Source organism: Schistocerca serialis, chromosome 2, assembly GCF_023864345.2.
Source record: "Schistocerca serialis cubense isolate TAMUIC-IGC-003099 chromosome 2, iqSchSeri2.2, whole genome shotgun sequence".
Taxonomy (NCBI): Eukaryota; Metazoa; Arthropoda; class Insecta; order Orthoptera; family Acrididae; genus Schistocerca; species Schistocerca serialis.
The window spans coordinates 547,404,401-547,421,729 of NC_064639.1; the positions used below are offsets into that span (position 1 = coordinate 547,404,401).

The 17,329-nt window shown below is 46.7% G+C and overlaps 1 protein-coding gene across 1 annotated transcript in view; it reads right to left on the reverse strand.

Moving 5' to 3' along the window:
* Positions 1 to 17,329, reverse strand: part of LOC126456197 (dynein axonemal heavy chain 8-like) — a 503,569-nt gene that overhangs the window by 293,322 nt on the left and 192,918 nt on the right. The window contains exon 20 of the mRNA XM_050091951.1: positions 11,958 to 12,296. Coding sequence (XP_049947908.1) covers positions 11,958 to 12,296 — 339 coding nt within the window. The remainder of the gene's footprint in view (positions 1 to 11,957; positions 12,297 to 17,329) is intronic.

A 17,329-nucleotide genomic window follows, 5' to 3' on the forward strand; every position in this document is an offset into this window, starting at 1 on the left:
AGCGTTTCAGGAAATCATCCTCTAATTTGTTCTGAAGCGCTATGTCCTATTGTTGTTCCAGGCTCTACGTATACGCTCAAGTCGTTCCCAGATGGTTGCGTGGGATGTGCCTTTGTTAAAGTTGTTTCAGATGTTGAACCATGAATATTTGTTGTTATTTGCAAATAGTCGCTTTACGTTCACCTTCAGTCTACTAATGTTAATGCAATTTTCTTCCAAAAGTGTGTCTTTCGTAGAGTTTTGGAGCGTTAATCAAGTCCAACAATGCATTATTGCATTTCTCGTCCACTACTCTGGTAAGATTTTACTTTTCGGAACAAAGGATTAATTTTTTGGGGGGAAAGATACCGTTGCAGTTTCCCCAATACAAGCAATGAAGTTCGAGTAGTCTGTTCTTGTGTCTTCCCTGTCTGCTTAGCGAATCTTTCAAATGTAAGCTGGCCATATCACACTATATATCACTCCTGTGTTACATGTGAAAACGGTGGGTAGATCATCAGATCCAAGGGATTCTGCTACCGCCCCCAGTGCGACGTGTAACGTTAGACCATGTGACACTAAACGTACATCTACAGTGCACAATCGCTGGTGTGATACATTTATTCTCGTCGGGAAACCGTAATTTAAAACGATGAAGTTATCGGCGTCGACAATCACTGCTATTATTTCACCGATGCTGTTTTTTCGGGCGGTGAAGAGCATTAAAATCACCCAATTTTTATTTTCGGCTGCGCTACCGAATTAACCAGCATACTGTATTATTGTTTCGTTACGATCTCCTTTAACGATCTGTTAACTGACATTATGTTTATTTCTTTCCTGTTCGTGTGTAATGTACCTGCAGCAGCCTGGAGTGGTAGTAGTAATAATATGCCTGTAGCTCCTATTGTTTAGTTGATTATGCATGCTACTGTATTGGCGTAGGAGCGCGCCTTAAGGCGGCAGCCTGATGGTAGAAAGCTGGCCATCTGGATCGTCCTCCAGATGGGCCAGGTTATGCCTGTAAATTTCCCTTTTGTGATAAGGGCCGCCACCTCAAAGGCATGCCACATATCGCGAATGACCACGGAGGATCTGGTGGGGCCTGCAGTTGTACGCAGGTCGGCAGAAAAACAACAAAGGGCGGGCAGCGGGGGCCCGAGAACCTCTGCGGAGCATCTGGCCATTTGAAGAAGCATGTCTCCCACCCCGTAGGTGGATCGAGGGAAGGAGGGGTGGGGAAGGCGGAGGTGTGAAGGGAAGTGAGAAGGCCTTGGTTTTCAGCAGTTTGTGATTGTACATCGAGAAGAATGCACGTTCATCTACCACTCCCTATGCAGTCTTTGAGGACGACGATTTTCCCCAGTACATGTGCTGCTTTATGACCAGTTCATTTTTTCCGCATGAGTTGTGGTAGTGTGTATTGGCTTCGATTACCTGGGCTGCAGGATGGTTTTTGAGCAGGAATCTGTAGCGAACTCTGACGTCAAACAGCGATAATACTGTATGTATACAGGCAATACACTTTTTAAACTCTTCTCTGTCCAACACCAGCATCTCACCAGTTGAATGTATTTTCTGCCAAAAAGAATAAAGATAATACCTTACACCCCAGCCTTTTCCCCGCAAGCTTATAGCTGTAGGGTAAAGTTTGAATGTGTCTGTCGCTAGTGTCGAATGGTATTGCGAAATTTTTTCCCAGCAAGATAACACCAGTTGTATGGTATCGTCAGTTTTTGAGTTGTATCTTTTGATCATGAATGTCTGCCGGAGGCAGTGGCGCATGGCAGTCCTCTTGTTTGTGGCTGGTGGTGTACTGCCACAAACAAGAGGATTGCCATGCGCCACCGCTTTCCGCAGACATTCATGGTGCGAAGATGACCTGACAAAAAGATCGAAATCGGTCACCATTAAAAAAGTTAAAGTGATCGAGACTGCTTTTAATTTATTTATAATAATTGCAGATCGCTGTTTCCCTATATAAGAACTATGTTATTTAAAGTGTTACAGCCATTTTCAATTTTCCGTCAATTCCAAACGCCTCTGGTGGTATAATTGTGTTAGCGGGAGGGGGGGGGGGGGGGAGAGATCAATTGGGCTTTCTGCTCAGGAGGACTCAGGATTCGAGTCCCGGAAAGGGCAATGCCAATTTTAATTTCCCATCAATTTACGGGTGGGGGGATGGGGTGAGATGGGATGTCAGCACAGCACAGCCCCGGCACAAAGAAATTCCCACCAAAATTCAAAATTCCCGCCAAAATTCAAAATTTCTGTCAATAAGGTTCAAAAATGGCTCTGAGCACTATGGGACTCAACTGCTGAGGTCATTAGTCCCCTAGAACTTAGAACTAGTTAAACCTAACTAACCTAAGGACATCACAAACATCCATGCCCGAGGCAGGATTCGAACCTGCGACCGTAGCGGTCTTGCGGTTCCAGACTGCAGCGCCTTTAACCGCACGGCCACTTCGGCCGGCTCTGTCAATAAGGTTGGTTGTGGGAAGGGGAGGAGTGGGGGAGGGGAGGGGTAGGGGCTGGGCACACTGCTGCTGAGAAAAACACGTGACGTCACCCAGCGGGTGGGTGTGGACATGGTCGGGGGCGGGGGTGAGTGGGGTTATTAATTGATAAATTTAATTAATTTTCATATCAAATTGATATCAAATGTGGTGTGACGCCGTCATTATACTACTACTAGTGGTATCTCTTGTCCTATGTTCTGTTTGAATACTAAGCGAGATTTCTTATGTGAAGTGCATTCCCCCATATCCATCGTCTCTGTCGGCTCGAATTATATTAAACCCAGGAAACGGAACGGTTCATTTGGCAGTAGCCAATTTTCTGATACTGCACATGCAGATATCTGGTTGGAGCGTAAAAATGTAGGAATCTGTGCTTATGAGTGTTAATGGAACGATACTTTCAGTGCGATGCACAGTAATCTTAATAAATACCGCCACTGTTGAGTCCCACATTCAGCAGCGGTTCTGGGATGAATTCTTTTACGTTATTGTTGTTCGACCCAGCCTGTGAGGTACTCGCTGTAAGTCTTAGTACATTCATTACAATATTATAAATTGCTTCGATTAAGCCGTCCTGAACAATTTGGGAATGCGATTGGCACAGGTTGTTTCCTGTCGGAATTTGCGTGAACTCTGTTTGGTTTCCATAAGCTTTTGTACGCGTTATTTGGTAACGAATGTACGTTTACCTGTGAAATTCTCTGTTGTGCCGCTACTGTCTCTTACTGAGTCCTATTTGGTTCAATATCGCTTCCCTTCTCAATTTTTTTGCGAAATGGGGTGCCATTCACTGTGTAAGTAGGCTGTTTAGGTTTTTATATTGGTAACGACATGTAGCACTCTATATGAAAAATCTCTGGCTGTTTAGGTTTTTATATTGGTAACGCCAAGTAGCGCCCTGTATGAAAATCACTGGCTGTGCTGTGTGCAATCTGTGGCTAGTTCGCATTGTTGTCTGCCATTGTAGTGTTGGGCAGATAGATGTGAACAGCGCGTAGCGTTGCGCAGTTGGAGGTGAGCCGCCAGCAGTGGTGGGTGTGGGGAGAGAGATGGCGGAGTTTTGAAATTTGTAAGACTGGATGTCATGAACTGCTATATACATCATGACTTTTGAACACTATTGAGGTAAATACGTTGTTTGTTCTCAATCAAAATCTTTCATTTGCTAACTATGCCTATCAGTAGTTAGTGCCTTCAGTAGTTTGAATCTTTTATTTAGCTGGCAGTAGTGGCCCTCGCTGTATTGCAGTAGTTCGAGTAACGAAGATTTTTCTTGAGGTAAGTGATTTGTGAAAGGAATAGGTTAATGTTAGTCAGGGCCATTCTTTTGTAGGGATTTTTGAAAGTCATATTGCGTTGCGCTAAAAATATTGTGTGTCAGTTTAAACACAGTCATGTATAATTGTTCTAAGAGGACGTTTCAACTGGTATACAGTATGTAGCCGGCATTGTTGAAACATATGGTGTCTGATGGTGTCTGTTGAAGAGGCCGACTTGCGGAAGAATTGCTGGTTTCATTTTGTGGTTTCGCGTTGTACTTATGTATCAGACGACCAGCTGTACTAGGTGAGAGCGTACATACACTCCTGGAAATGGAAAAAAGAACACATTGACACCGGTGTGTCAGACCCACCATACTTGCTCCGGACACTGCGAGAGGGCTGTACAAGCAATGATCACACGCACGGCACAGCGGACACACCAGGAACCGCGGTGTTGGCCGTCGAATGGCGCTAGCTGCGCAGCATTTGGGCACCGCCGCCGTCAGTGTCAGCCAGTTTGCCGTGGCATACGGAGCTCCATCGCAGTCTTTAACACTGGTAGCATGCCGCGACAGCGTGGACGTGAATCGTATGTGCAGTTGACGGACTTTGAGCGAGGGCGTATAGTGGGCATGCGGGAGGCCGGGTGGACGTACCGCCGAATTGCTCAACACGTGGGGCGTGAGGTCTCCACAGTACATCGATGTTGTCGCCAGTGGTCGGCGGAAGGTGCACGTGCCCGTCGACCTGGGACCGGACCGCAGCGACGCACGGATGCACGCCAAGACCGTAGGATCCTATGCAGTGCCGTAGGGGACTGCACTGCCACTTCCCAGCAAATTAGGGACACTGTTGCTCCTGGGGTATCGGCGAGGACCATTCGCAACCGTCTCCATGAAGCTGGGCTACGGTCCCGCACACCGTTAGGCCGTCTTCCGCTCACGCCCCAACATCGTGCAGCCCGCCTCCAGTGGTGTCGCGACAGGCGTGAATGGAGGGACGAATGGAGACGTGTCGTCTTCAGCGATGAGAGTCGCTTCTGCCTTGGTGCCAATGATGGTCGTATGCGTGTTTGGCGCCGTGCAGGTGAGCGCCACAATCAGGACTGCATACGACCGAGGCACACATGGCCAACACCCGGCATCATGGTGTGGGGAGCGATCTCCTACACTGGCCGTACACCACTGGTGATCGTCGAGGGGACACTGAATAGTGCACGGTACATCCAAACCGTCATCGAACCCATCGTTCTACCATTCCTAGACCGGCAAGGGAACTTGCTGTTCCAACAGGACAATGCACGTCCGGATGTATCCCGTGCCACCCAACGTGCTCTAGAAGGTGTAAGTCAACTACCCTGGCCAGCAAGATCTCCGGATCTGTCCCCCATTGAGCATGTTTGGGACTGGATGAAGCGTCGTCTCACGCGGTCTGCACGTCCAGCACGAACGCTGGTCCAACTGAGGCGCCAGGTGGAAATGGCATGACAAGCCGTTCCACAGGACTACATCCAGCATCTCTACGATCGTCTCCATGGGAGAATAGCAGCCTGCATTGCTGCGAAAGGTGGATATACACTGTACTAGTGCCGACATTGTGCATGCTCTGTTGCCTGTGTCTACGTGCCTGTGGTTCTGTCAGTGTGATCATGTGATGTATCTGACCCCAGGAATGTGTCAATAAAGTTTCCCCTTCCTGGGACAATGAATTCACGGTGTTCTTATTTCAATTTCCAGGAGTGTATGTGAGGGAAGTCGCCGTTCCCTGCGGCTAAGGGCGCGTACGTCAGGAATTTACTTGTGTCTTTGTGAGGCTGTTTGCCGGTATGTTATGTCTTCCAATGCCACGCGCAGTTTAATTTTCCGCTGTCGGAGGTGCTCTGGACATTTTCTAGAATTAGACGGATGCCTTCCTGAGCACTGGACGAAAAAAAGAAGTGTTTGTTTGTCACATTCTTTTATGTCGTGTGGCCCAAAGCAGACTGCGACAGTATTTACTAGGGTGACCATGCGGTAGGCAGTTTAAAGCATTGCAGAAAAGGTCACACTCACGATTCAACAGAACAGCGCACACCAGGTACGCACAAAAAGGTTGCAAGACACTGGCCACGGCGTTTCCTTAACTTGTCCATTTTACTTGACTTTCTTAATATATCGTTTAACTTGGACTATTGGATACTGACGTTGAATGATAGCCATTATATATTTTTCCGAAAGTTTAGTAAGGAAATTTTTTATTATTATTGTCGGTTGTCTGAAATGGAAAGTTGGTATATATACCTCCAGATTGTCATTAGGAAAAACAGTGTTTTGAGCCATGTAATTAGTAGCTGCTGCTGTCTTTAATCGGAGTTTAACGCGGTTACAGGCAGATGAACTGATATACGTAACGCTGCTAGTGATCTGTAGACCCGGCCTATTTGTCGGCCCATCTGTAGCCATTGGATGTAATCTCTAAATCCTTCTCTCTCTTTGCACGTGAATGCAATGTAAGGGTCAACATCATACTGCTCATACAAATTTTCAGCAGTTCGTCCTACCTTTTGCTGGAGATGTGGATTTTCATTGATGTTTGCAGCCGTCGCTGTGCTCGCTGCTTGTTATGAAGTTGCTTCAGGGCCCTCTATCGTTTTCATAGTTTTGTGACTGCTTCAGTCATGTTCATGAATCTTTGAACGCTTCTGACTGGAGATTCTGTCTTCTTATGCCGTTTAGACGTTATCTTTTTCCTGATGTACCAATGCTAGCGCATCAGCCACTAGATCGCTTGTTGGTCTTGTGTTATCTACCATTTTGGGTGGAACTGACAAGTGGTTTGCTATTAGCGACACCGCCATACACCATGGCAACAATAAATTGTAACGCTAAAATACTGGAACGCTAAGAGCGGATCGACAACAGATACACAAATTTATCTGCACGGGACCGAAATTGTTTATAGTGTACTGGAAAATTTGTGGTAAGGACTATGAGACCAAACTGCTGAAGTCATCGGTCCCTAGGCTTCAGCACTACTTAATCTAACTTAAACTAACTTACTCTAAGGACGACTCACACACCCATGCCCGAGGGAGGACTCGAACCTCCGACGGGGGGAGCCGCGCGCACCGTTACAAGACGCCTCAGATCGCACGGCTACCCCGCGCGGCTGTAAGTACACTGTTAGTGAGCACAGACGCGATGTAGACGCGACCGTCTGCTAAGACACCCGGAAGTGAACCGTAGCCATCACGTTAAGCCGTGTACTTACTTGCCACGTTTAAAACGGTACAGATACATCGGTCTCGAACCCGGCTAATATGCACGCAAAACGGACTGTCAGGTGCAGCAGCTGCGGTGTGTCGTGGAAACGGTGATACATGACGTTCCTTTTTGTGGAGTATACGAGGACAATTCCAAAAGTAAGGTCTCCTATTTTTTGTAAGTACATAGACCTGTTTATTTCTACAATGGTTTACATTAGTTTACAGCTTGAACATTTAGCTATTTTTCGACATAATCACCATTTCTGTCGATGCATTTTTGTAGACGCTGTGGCAGTTTTTTATGCCCATGTCATACCAGCTCGCCGCCATGCTGTTCAGAAAGTTATGAAACTCTTCCCTCACCTCGTCGTCGGAGCTGAAATCGCTTTCTGGCAAAATGTTCTTTTAACCTAGGGAACAGACGATAGTCACTGGGCGCCAAGTCAGGACTATAGGGTGGGCGGGTGATTATGTTCTACTGAAACTGTCGCAGGAGAGCAACGGTTTGCCGAGAGATGTGTGGGCGAGCGTTTTCATGGAGAATGTGTACGCCCTTGCTCAACATTCCTCTTCTACGGTTCTGAATTGCCCGTTTAAGTCTTTTCAGAGTCTCACAGCATCTGTCAGCGTTAATTGTGGTCCCAGTGGGCATAAAGTCGACCAAGAATAACACTTTCCGATCCCAGAAAACGGTTGTCATGACTTTAACGGCAGACTGTATTTGTTTGAATGTCCGCGGTTTTGGCGAAGAAGGATGCCGCCACTGGCATGCTTGTTGTTTGGTCTCAGGTGTAAAGTGGTATGAAACTTCCTGGCAGATTAAAACTGTGTGCCCGACCGAGACTCGAACTCGGGACCTTTGCCTTTCGCGGGCAAGTCCTCTACCATCTGAGCTACCGAAGCACGACTCACGGCCGGTACTCACAGCTTTACTTCTGCCAGTATCTCGTCTCCTACCTTCCAAAGCTACCTTCCAAAGAAGTAAAGCTGTGAGTACCGGGCGTGAGTCGTGCTTCGGTAGCTCAGATGGTAGAGCACTTGCCCGCGAAAGGCAAAGGTCCCGAGTTCGAGTCTCGGTCGGGCACACAGTTTTAATCTGCCAGGAGGTTTCATATCAGCGCACACTCCGCTGCAGAGTGAAAATCTCATTCTGGAAACATCCCCCAGGCTGTGGCTAAGCCATGTCTCCGCAATATCCTTTCTTTCAGGAGTGCTAGTTCTGCAAGGTTCGCACGAGAGCTTCTGTAAAGTTTGGAAGGTAGGAGACGAGATACTGGCAGAAGTAAAGCTGTGAGTACCGGGCGTGAGTAGTGCTTCGGTAGCTCAGATGGTAGAGCACTTGCCCGCGAAAGGCAAAGATCCCGAGTTCGAGTCTCGGTCGGGCACACAGTTTTAATCTGCCAGGAAGTTTCATATCAGCGCACACTCCGCTGAAGAGTGAAAATCTCATTCTGGAAACATCCCCCAGGCTGTGGCTAAGCCATGTCTCCGCAATATCCTTTCTTTCAGGAGTGCTAGTTCTGCAAGGTTCGTACGAGAGCTTCTGTAAAGTTTGGAAGGTAGGAGACGAGATACTGGCAGAAGTAAAGCTGTGAGTACTGGGCGTGAGTCGTGCTTCGGTAGCTCAGATGGTAGAGCACTTGCCCGCGAAAGGCAAAGGTCCCGAGTTCGAGTCTCGGTCGGGCACACAGTTTTAATCTGCCAGGAAGTTTCATATCAGCGCACACTCCGCTGAAGAGTGAAAATCTCATTCTGGAAACATCCCCCAAGCTGTGGCTAAGCCATGTCTCCGCAATATCCTTTCTTTCAGGAGTGCTAGTTCTGCAAGGTTCGCACGAGAGCTTCTGTAAAGTTTGGAAGGTAGGAGACGAGATACTGGCAGAAGTAAAGCTGTGAGTACTGGGCGTGAGTCGTGTTTCGGTAGCTCAGATGGTAGAGCACTTGCCCGCGAAAGGAAAAGGTCCCGAGTTCGAGTCTCGGTCGGGCACACAGTTTTAATCTGCCAGGAAGTTTCATATCAGCGCACACTCCGCTGAAGAGTGAAAATCTCATTCTGGAAACATCCCCCAGGCTGTGGCTAAGCCATGTCTCCGCAATATCCTTTCTTTCAGGAGTGCTAGTTCTGCAAGGTTCGCACGAGAGCTTCTGTAAAGTTTGGAAGGTAGGAGACGAGATACTGGCAGAAGTAAAGCTGTGAGTATCGGGCGTGAGTCGTGTTTCGGTAGCTCAGATGGTAGAGCACTTGCCCGCGAAAGGCAAAGGCCCCGAGTTCGAGTCTCGGTCGGGCACACAGTTTTAATCTGCCAGGAAGTTTCATATCAGCGCACACTCCGCTGCAGAGTGAAAATCTCATTCTGGTAAAGTGGTATGCCCAGGTTTCGTCACCAGTGACAATTGAGTCCAGAAAGTTGTCCTGTTCGACTGCAAGGCGGTGAAGAAATACGCGGGAAGCATCAACTCGCTGCCGCATGTGGTTCTCAGTCAGAATGCGTGGCACCCATCTTGCGCACACCTTCCGGTAGTTCAGTACTTCCGTTAAAATTCTGTGAGCGGTTCATCGGGAGACCTCAGGAACCAACGTGCAAAGATCATCCAGGGTGATCAGCCGATCTTCACGCATGCTTTGCTCAACCTTCAACTCTGTCTCCTCAGAAATTGACGGTCTCCCGCTCCTTTGTTAGTCGTGAATTTCGGTCCGACTAGCTGCGAACTCTCTACACCACTTACGAACGTTTCTGACATCCATGCACGACTCACCATACACTTCCGCCAATTGGCGATGGATTTCAATTGGCGCAGTGCCCTTTTCGTTTAAAACAGAATAACTACGCGGAGTTCGCACTTGGCGGTAACATCCAACGGGAGCTCCATTCCCAACGGCTGCCAAGCCAAGACTGGGCCCCTCAGCGCGGCGTGTTAATGTTTACACACAGCGCGTGAAGCATTCTTCATAACAGTGTGACCAATTGCCACACAAACAGAGTTCTGCAATTAAAAAAAAATAGGAGACCTTACTTTTGGGATTAACCTCGTATATGAATGAGGAAACAATTTTTTCTTTCAACATTATAGTGGCACTAAGCAAACTACAAGATTACTGTAATGTGGTTTTTATGGGACACTACAGAAATGCTGAGTATACACTTGTCTCCGCATTTATCTACGTTTAAAACGTGTGACATCTCTTGGAATATTGCACAAAAAGCAATCATTTTGCAAATAGCAGCAATTACAAAATCGTTTCCAGAAGTCTGAGGCAAAATTTCGACAATGAAGTCATCGAAACTGACAGACTCAATTAATTTTAAATAATATTTACACAGGAAAAAGAGACTTGTTTACGAGGTGCTTAGAATGACATTTTTGTGTATAATTTTGTAAATAAAATTCATAATTTAAATATTTCGGACTTTTCTTCATTTCAGTACTATTAGTGTAATCCACCCCCAAAGAACCTTCGACGACAAACCGCCTTCGTGCTAACACACGTTTAAAATTTTCAGAAATTTTGAACTGATGTTGGAACAAGAATCTCACCACAGACACAAATAAAACTAAGTATCTGAATACTCGGGCGCATCTAAAATGGACGACTACTTAAAAGTTTTACACTTGTATTCAAGAAGACAGAGCAGAGGTAGGTAAGTAAGAAAATAATTACGTAAGACTAATGGTTGCTCATTAGCTGAGTGGTAGCTGGCACGGCAGCCCAGCTAGTTCGGTCAGGGCATAGGTCACTCTCTGTAATAAAGCAATGAGTGAAGTTCTCGTCGATGCATTTTAAGAGGCATCACGTGACATTAACACAGAAAAAATGAGAGAAACAGAGAAACAGAAAGGAAAAAAAAAGAGATTAGCGTTGCTGACTGTGATGTGAGGTAACCGGTTTCGGTTCCCTGTACCGCCAGCGATTTTTCCTCGCTTGGGGGACTGGAAGGAGTCCACTCAGCTTCGTGGTGCAAACTGAGGAGCTACTTGACCGTGTAGAAGTGGCTCCAGGTCTGCAGAGCTGGGAGAGCAGTGTCTAATCCACGCTCCTCCAAAGCACATCCAAATGAGACACTGGTTGATGAGACGACAGTTCGTCGGACCCCATTGGCTCATCTGTGGTCAGAGCAAAGGAGCTTTCCTTTTTGCCACTCTGAGATGGAGAAGTTTACGCAGAAGAGGAATTCCTGGCGCACTGCGTAACACCAGTCTCGGAAGACTGATGAAAAAAAAGAAACGATAGAGACACAGGGAAAAGATGTTATCCAAAACGAATTTGTAGAAAAAGCTCAAGAGAAAAAATAACATACTGTCGTGATTATTAACCTACAGGAAATGAGCGCTGCTTGTCACGATTAGCCGGCCGCGGTGGTCTAGCGGTTCTGGCGCTGCAGTCCGGAACCGCGGGACTGCTACGGTCGCAGGTTCGACTCCTGCCTCGGGCATGGGTGTGTGTGATGTCCTTAGGTTAGTTAGGTTTAAGTAGTTCTAAGTTCTAGGGGACTTATGACCTAAGATGTTGAGTCCCATAGTGCTCAGAGCCATTTGAACCATTTTTGTCACGATTAAGTAGGAATGTTGTGTCAAGACTCATTGTATGCCTGATTTCGAACTAATTACAGCGAGAACAGATAAGACATTGCACTTTACACAATAGCGTCACTTGGACCCAGTATGGAGTAGCAGCACACCGCTCTCATGAATGTTGCCGACTTTCCAGACTTGGGTACCGCTACTTCTCATTCAGTAATCTGCTCAGCTGATCTTAGACGCTGAAAGCAGCCCGTTTTAATACTCCCACAACGAAAAAATCGCTGACAGTATTGGAAATTGAACCTAGGTCTTCCACATGACAGTCAGACACGCTAATCACTCAATTATAAGGTGGTCTCTTTTCCTCCCTGCGCCACAATTAGAAGTTAGTATTGTATACTTATGATCCTCAGAGTTACGGAAAAATACCTTGTTATCGTCGAGCACAGAGTTGAGGTTCTCGATCCAGACGGCGTCGACAGGCCCGTCGAGAACCAGCCAAATGTAGTCCGTCTTCTTGGCCTTGAGCGTCTTGCGCCAGAGGGTGGAGAAGATGCCGTCAGTCCAGTCGTTGGTGGCGACGTCGAGGCGGCCGAACATCTGTGGCGCCGTGATGGCCTTGGGGTTCATGCGCATCTCGCGATGGGGCATGCCCATCTCAGTGAGCGAGCGCATCAGGCAGTGGATGCATGTCGTCTTGCCCGCACCGGTAGGCCCCAGCGCCATCAGGCCGTGCCGCACCAGCGACGTCTCGTAGAACTGCACCACCTGCAACGAAGCGAGCTCCAGCTCTCGACCACCTCACACTGTTTCAACGTTATTTTATTCAAAGTAATACAGGGATTGAACAAAATATGGAAACAACGCCAGAAGCGCATGGTTGAACATAAATGCAGATCCTAGCCAAGCCTCCAGGTTGCGCTGTTGTATTTGGCCACGTACTGGCCGGCCGATGTGGCCGAGCGGTTCTAGGCGCTTCAGTCTGGAACCGCGCGACCGCAACGGTCGCAGGTTCGAATCCTGCCTCGGGAATGGATGTGTGTGATGTCCTTAGGTCAGTTAGGTTTAAGTAGTTCTAAGTTCTAGGGGACTGATGACCTCAGATGTTAAGTCCCATAGTGCTCAGAACCATTTGAACCATTTTGACCACGTACTGCACCCTCGTAATATCCTAAATACGTTGTAATTGTCAGTTATAGCTAGAACAGAGTTCTGTGTACTTGTGAGTGCATTATGCAGGAAGTAAGTGACTTCGAACGTGGGCAAACGGTTGGCGCTTGTATGGTGAATGCTTCCGTAAGCAAACTAGGTGGAATGTTTGGTATTTTAAGAGCCACCACAGCGAAGATTCATACTACACACGGCAAGCGGAAAAACATCATCGTGACAGACTCTCATTGAAGGGATTTGAGACGAAAAATAAGAGGGCAAAAGCTGCAGAAGTCACTGCAGATCTGAGCGTCGCTCTCACGAATACTATCAATATCAAAACAACACGAAGAGAGCTTCATAAGTTGGGAATTTCAGGGCGAGCTAGAGTGCCAAAAACACACATCAGTGACGCAAACGTCCCTAACAGGAAAATGTGGTGCCGCAGTCATAAACCTGGAATACGGAGCATTGAAAAAATGAATTTGGTTGGATGAATCTTACTGCATGCTGTTTGCGCCTTCTGGTCGAGTTTCCATTCCAAGGGTGAAAATTGCGGGGATTCGGTGATAATTTTGGCAGCCATATGGATGCTATTCCATGGGCCCCCTTTTCAATCTGCAACGTCGCGTTACTTTTATTAATTTTTTATTTACACGTCAAGTTCCCTAGGACCAAACTGAAGAGCAAATCTCCAAGGAGAGGCCTCAACACTGCTCCCTGGTGTACCCCTGATTTGACTGTACCCCACTCAGACCCCACATCACAGCCATTCTCAACACTGTGAATAATGACCTTTTGCTGTCTGTTGTTAAAGTAAGAGTTGTACCAGTTGTGAGCTACACCCCGTATTCCGTTATGGCCCAACTTCTGGAGCAATGTTTTGTGATCAATAAATAAAAAAATATGTCTAGCGTTCGAAGATTTTCTTTTAACTCATTCAGTACGGTACCTCACAGAGAAAAGAGAATATAGCATTTTCAGTCGTTAAACGACTTCTAAAGCTGAACTGTACATTTATTATTATTATTATGTGACATAAAATGATCAAATATCCTTACATACATAGACTTTTCAATAACTTCATCAAACACTGATAGCATACAAATAGGTCAAAAATTGTCGACATTATCCCTTTCTCCCTTTTTATAACGCGGCTTTACTACTCAGTACATTAATCGTTCAGGAAGCTGACCATTCTTAAAGGAAAAATTACAAACGTGGCTAAGTACATCTACATCTACGTGACTACTCTGCTATCCACAATCAAGTGCCTGGCAGAGGGTTCAATGAACCACCTTCATGATGTCTCTCTAACGTTCGACTCCCGAAAGGCGCGCGGGAAAAACGATCACTTAAATTTTTCTGTGCGAGCCCTGATTTCTCTTATTTTATTGTGATGATCATTTATCTCTATGTAGGTGGGTACCAACAGAATGTTTTAACAATCGATGGAGAAACTGGTGATTGAAGTTTCGTGAGAAGATCCCGTCGCAACAAAAAACGCCTTTGTTTTAATGATTGCCACGCCAATTCACGTATCCTGTCTGTGCCACTATCTCCGCTATTTCGTCATAATACAAAGCGATCTGCCCTTCTTTGTACTTTTTCGATGTCATCCGTCAGTCCCACTTGATGCGGATCCCACACCCGCACAGCAATACTCCAGAATAGGGCGGACACGCGTAGTGTAAGCAATCTCTTTAGTAGACCTGTTGCACCTTTTAATTGTTCTGCCAGTGAATCGCAGTCTTTGGTTTGCTCTGTCCACAATATTATCTATGTGATCGTTCCAATTTAGATTATTTGTAATTTAATCCCTAAGTATTTAGTTGAATTTACAGCCTTCAGATTTGTGTAATCAAAATTTAGCGATTATCTTTTATTACTAATGTGAATAACTTCACGTTTTTCTTTATTCGGAATCAATTGCCACTTCTCGCACCATACAGATATCTTATCTAAATCATTTTGGAATTCGTTTTCGGCATCTGATGACTTTACAAGACGGTAAATGACAGCATCATCTGTAAACAATCTAATAGCGTTACCACAGGATATCACGAATCCAGTCGCACAATTGAGGCGATATTCCATAGGCACGCAGTTTGGTTAGAAGACGCTTGTGAGGAACGGTGTCGAAAGCCTTCGGGAAATCTAAAAATATGGAATCAATTTGACATCCCCTGTCCATAGCTCTCATTACTTTATGAGCAGTATAAAGAGTTATTTGTGTTTCACAAGAACGATATTTTCTGAAAATGGTTCAAATGGCTCTGAGCACTATGGGAATTAATATCTAAGGTCATCATCAGTCCCCTAAAACATAGAACTACTTAAACCTAACTAACCAGGACATCACACACATACATGCCCGAGGCAGGATTCGAACCTGAGACCGTATCAGTCGCGCGGTTCTGGACTGAAGTGCCTAGAACCGCTCGGCCACCGCTGCCGGCGATGTTTTCTGAATTCGTGATGACTATGAGTCAATAAATCGTTTTCTTCGAGGTACTTCATAATGTTCGAATACAGTATATGTTCCAAAACCATACTGCAAATCGACGTTAGTGATATGGCCCTGTAATTCAACGGATTACTCGTACTTCCCTTTTTGGGTATTGGTGCGACCTGAGCAATTTTCCAGTCTTTAGGTAGGATCTTTCTGTGAGCGAACGGTTGTATATAATTGCTAAATGTGGAGCTATTGTATTAGCATACTCTGAAAGGAATCTGACTGGTATACAATCCTGACCGGAGACCTTGCCTTTATTAAGTGATTTAAGCTGCTTTGGTACATCGAGGATATCTACTACTATGTTTCTCATATTGGCAGTTGTTCTTGATTGGAATTCAGGAATATTTACTTCGTCTTCTTTTGTGAAGGAGTTTCGGAAAACCGTGTTTAATAACTCTGCTTTAGTGTCACTGTCATCAGTGACTTCACCGTTGTTATCGTGCAGTGAAGGTATTGATTTCGTCTTGCCGCTGGTGTGCTTTGTGTGTGACCAGAATCTCTGTGCGTTTTCTACAGGGCAGACATGTGCAGCACAGTACTTTAATATTCTGCTAGGCACTCCATCATATCCATGAGAGTCCTTAATCTTCAGTGATTTAATTATTGACTCAATCTCCCCTCTGTCTGTGTCGCAGACGAGTATTTCGGACATCAATATCGGAAAGGTATTCGCCAAGAGAGTTATATGATTCCCTGTAGAAACAAAATTTTTATTTAATTCACCAGCAATGCTCAGAAAATGATTGTTAAATATGGTACATACAGATCTGATTTACCTGTAACAGAAATATTTTTACTACGAACTGCGTTTATATCGTCGAACTTGCGCTGCTGACCAGACACTTCCTTCACAACTGACCATATGGTTTTAATTTTATCCTGTGAATTAGCTGTTCTACACTCCTGGAAATTGAAATAAGAACACCGTGAATTCATTGTTCCAGGAAGGGGAAACTTTATTGACACATTCCTGGGGTCAGATACATCACATGATCACACTGACAGAACCACAGGCACATAGACACAGGCAACAGAGCATGCACAATGTCGGCACTAGTACAGTGTATATCCACCTTTCGCAGCAATGCAGGCTGCTATTCTCCCATGGAGACGATCGTAGAGATGCTGGATGTAGTCCTGTGGAACGGCTTGCCATGCCATTTCCACGTGGCGCCTCAGTTGGACCAGCGTTCGTGCTGGACGTGCAGACCGCGTGAGACGACGCTTCATCCAGTCCCAAACATGCTCAATGGGGGACAGATCCGGAGATCTTGCTGGCCAGGGTAGTTGACTTACACCTTCTAGAGCACGTTGGGTGGCACGGGATACATACGGACGTGCATTGTCCTGTTGGAACAGCAAGTTCCCTTGCCGGTCTAGGAATGGTAGAACGATGGGTTCGATGACGGTTTGGATGTACAGTGCACTATTCAGTGTCCCCTTGACGATCACCAGTGGTGTACGGCCAGTGTAGGAGATCGCTCCCCACACCATGATGCCGGGTGTTGGCCCTGTGTGCCTCGGTCGTATGCAGTCCTGATTGTGGCGCTCACCTGCACGGCGCCAAACACGCATACGACCATCATTGGCACCAAGGCAGAAGCGACTCTCATCGCTGAAGACGACACGTCTCCATTCGTCCCTCCATTCACGCCTGTCGCGACACCACTGGAGGCGGGCTGCACGATGTTGGGGCGTGAGAGGAAGACGGCCTAACGGTGTGCGGGACCGTAGCCCAGCTTCATGGAGACGGTTGCGAATGGTCCTCGCCGATACCCCAGGAGCAACAGTGTCCCTAATTTGCTGGGAAGTGGCGGTGCGGTCCCCTACGGCACTGCGTAGGATCCTACGGTCTTGGCGTGCATCCATGCGTCGCTGCGGTCCGGTCCCAGGTCAACGGGCACGTGCACCTTCCGCCGACCACTGGCGACAACATCGATGTACTGTGGAGACCTCACGCCCCACGTGTTGAGCAATTCGGCAGTACGTCCACCCGGCCTCCCGCATGCCCACTATATGCCCTCGCTCAAAGTCCGTCAACTGCACATACGGTTCACGTCCACACTGTCGCGGCATGCTACCAGTGTTAAAGACTGCGATGGAGCTCCGTATGCCACGGCAAACTGGCTGACAC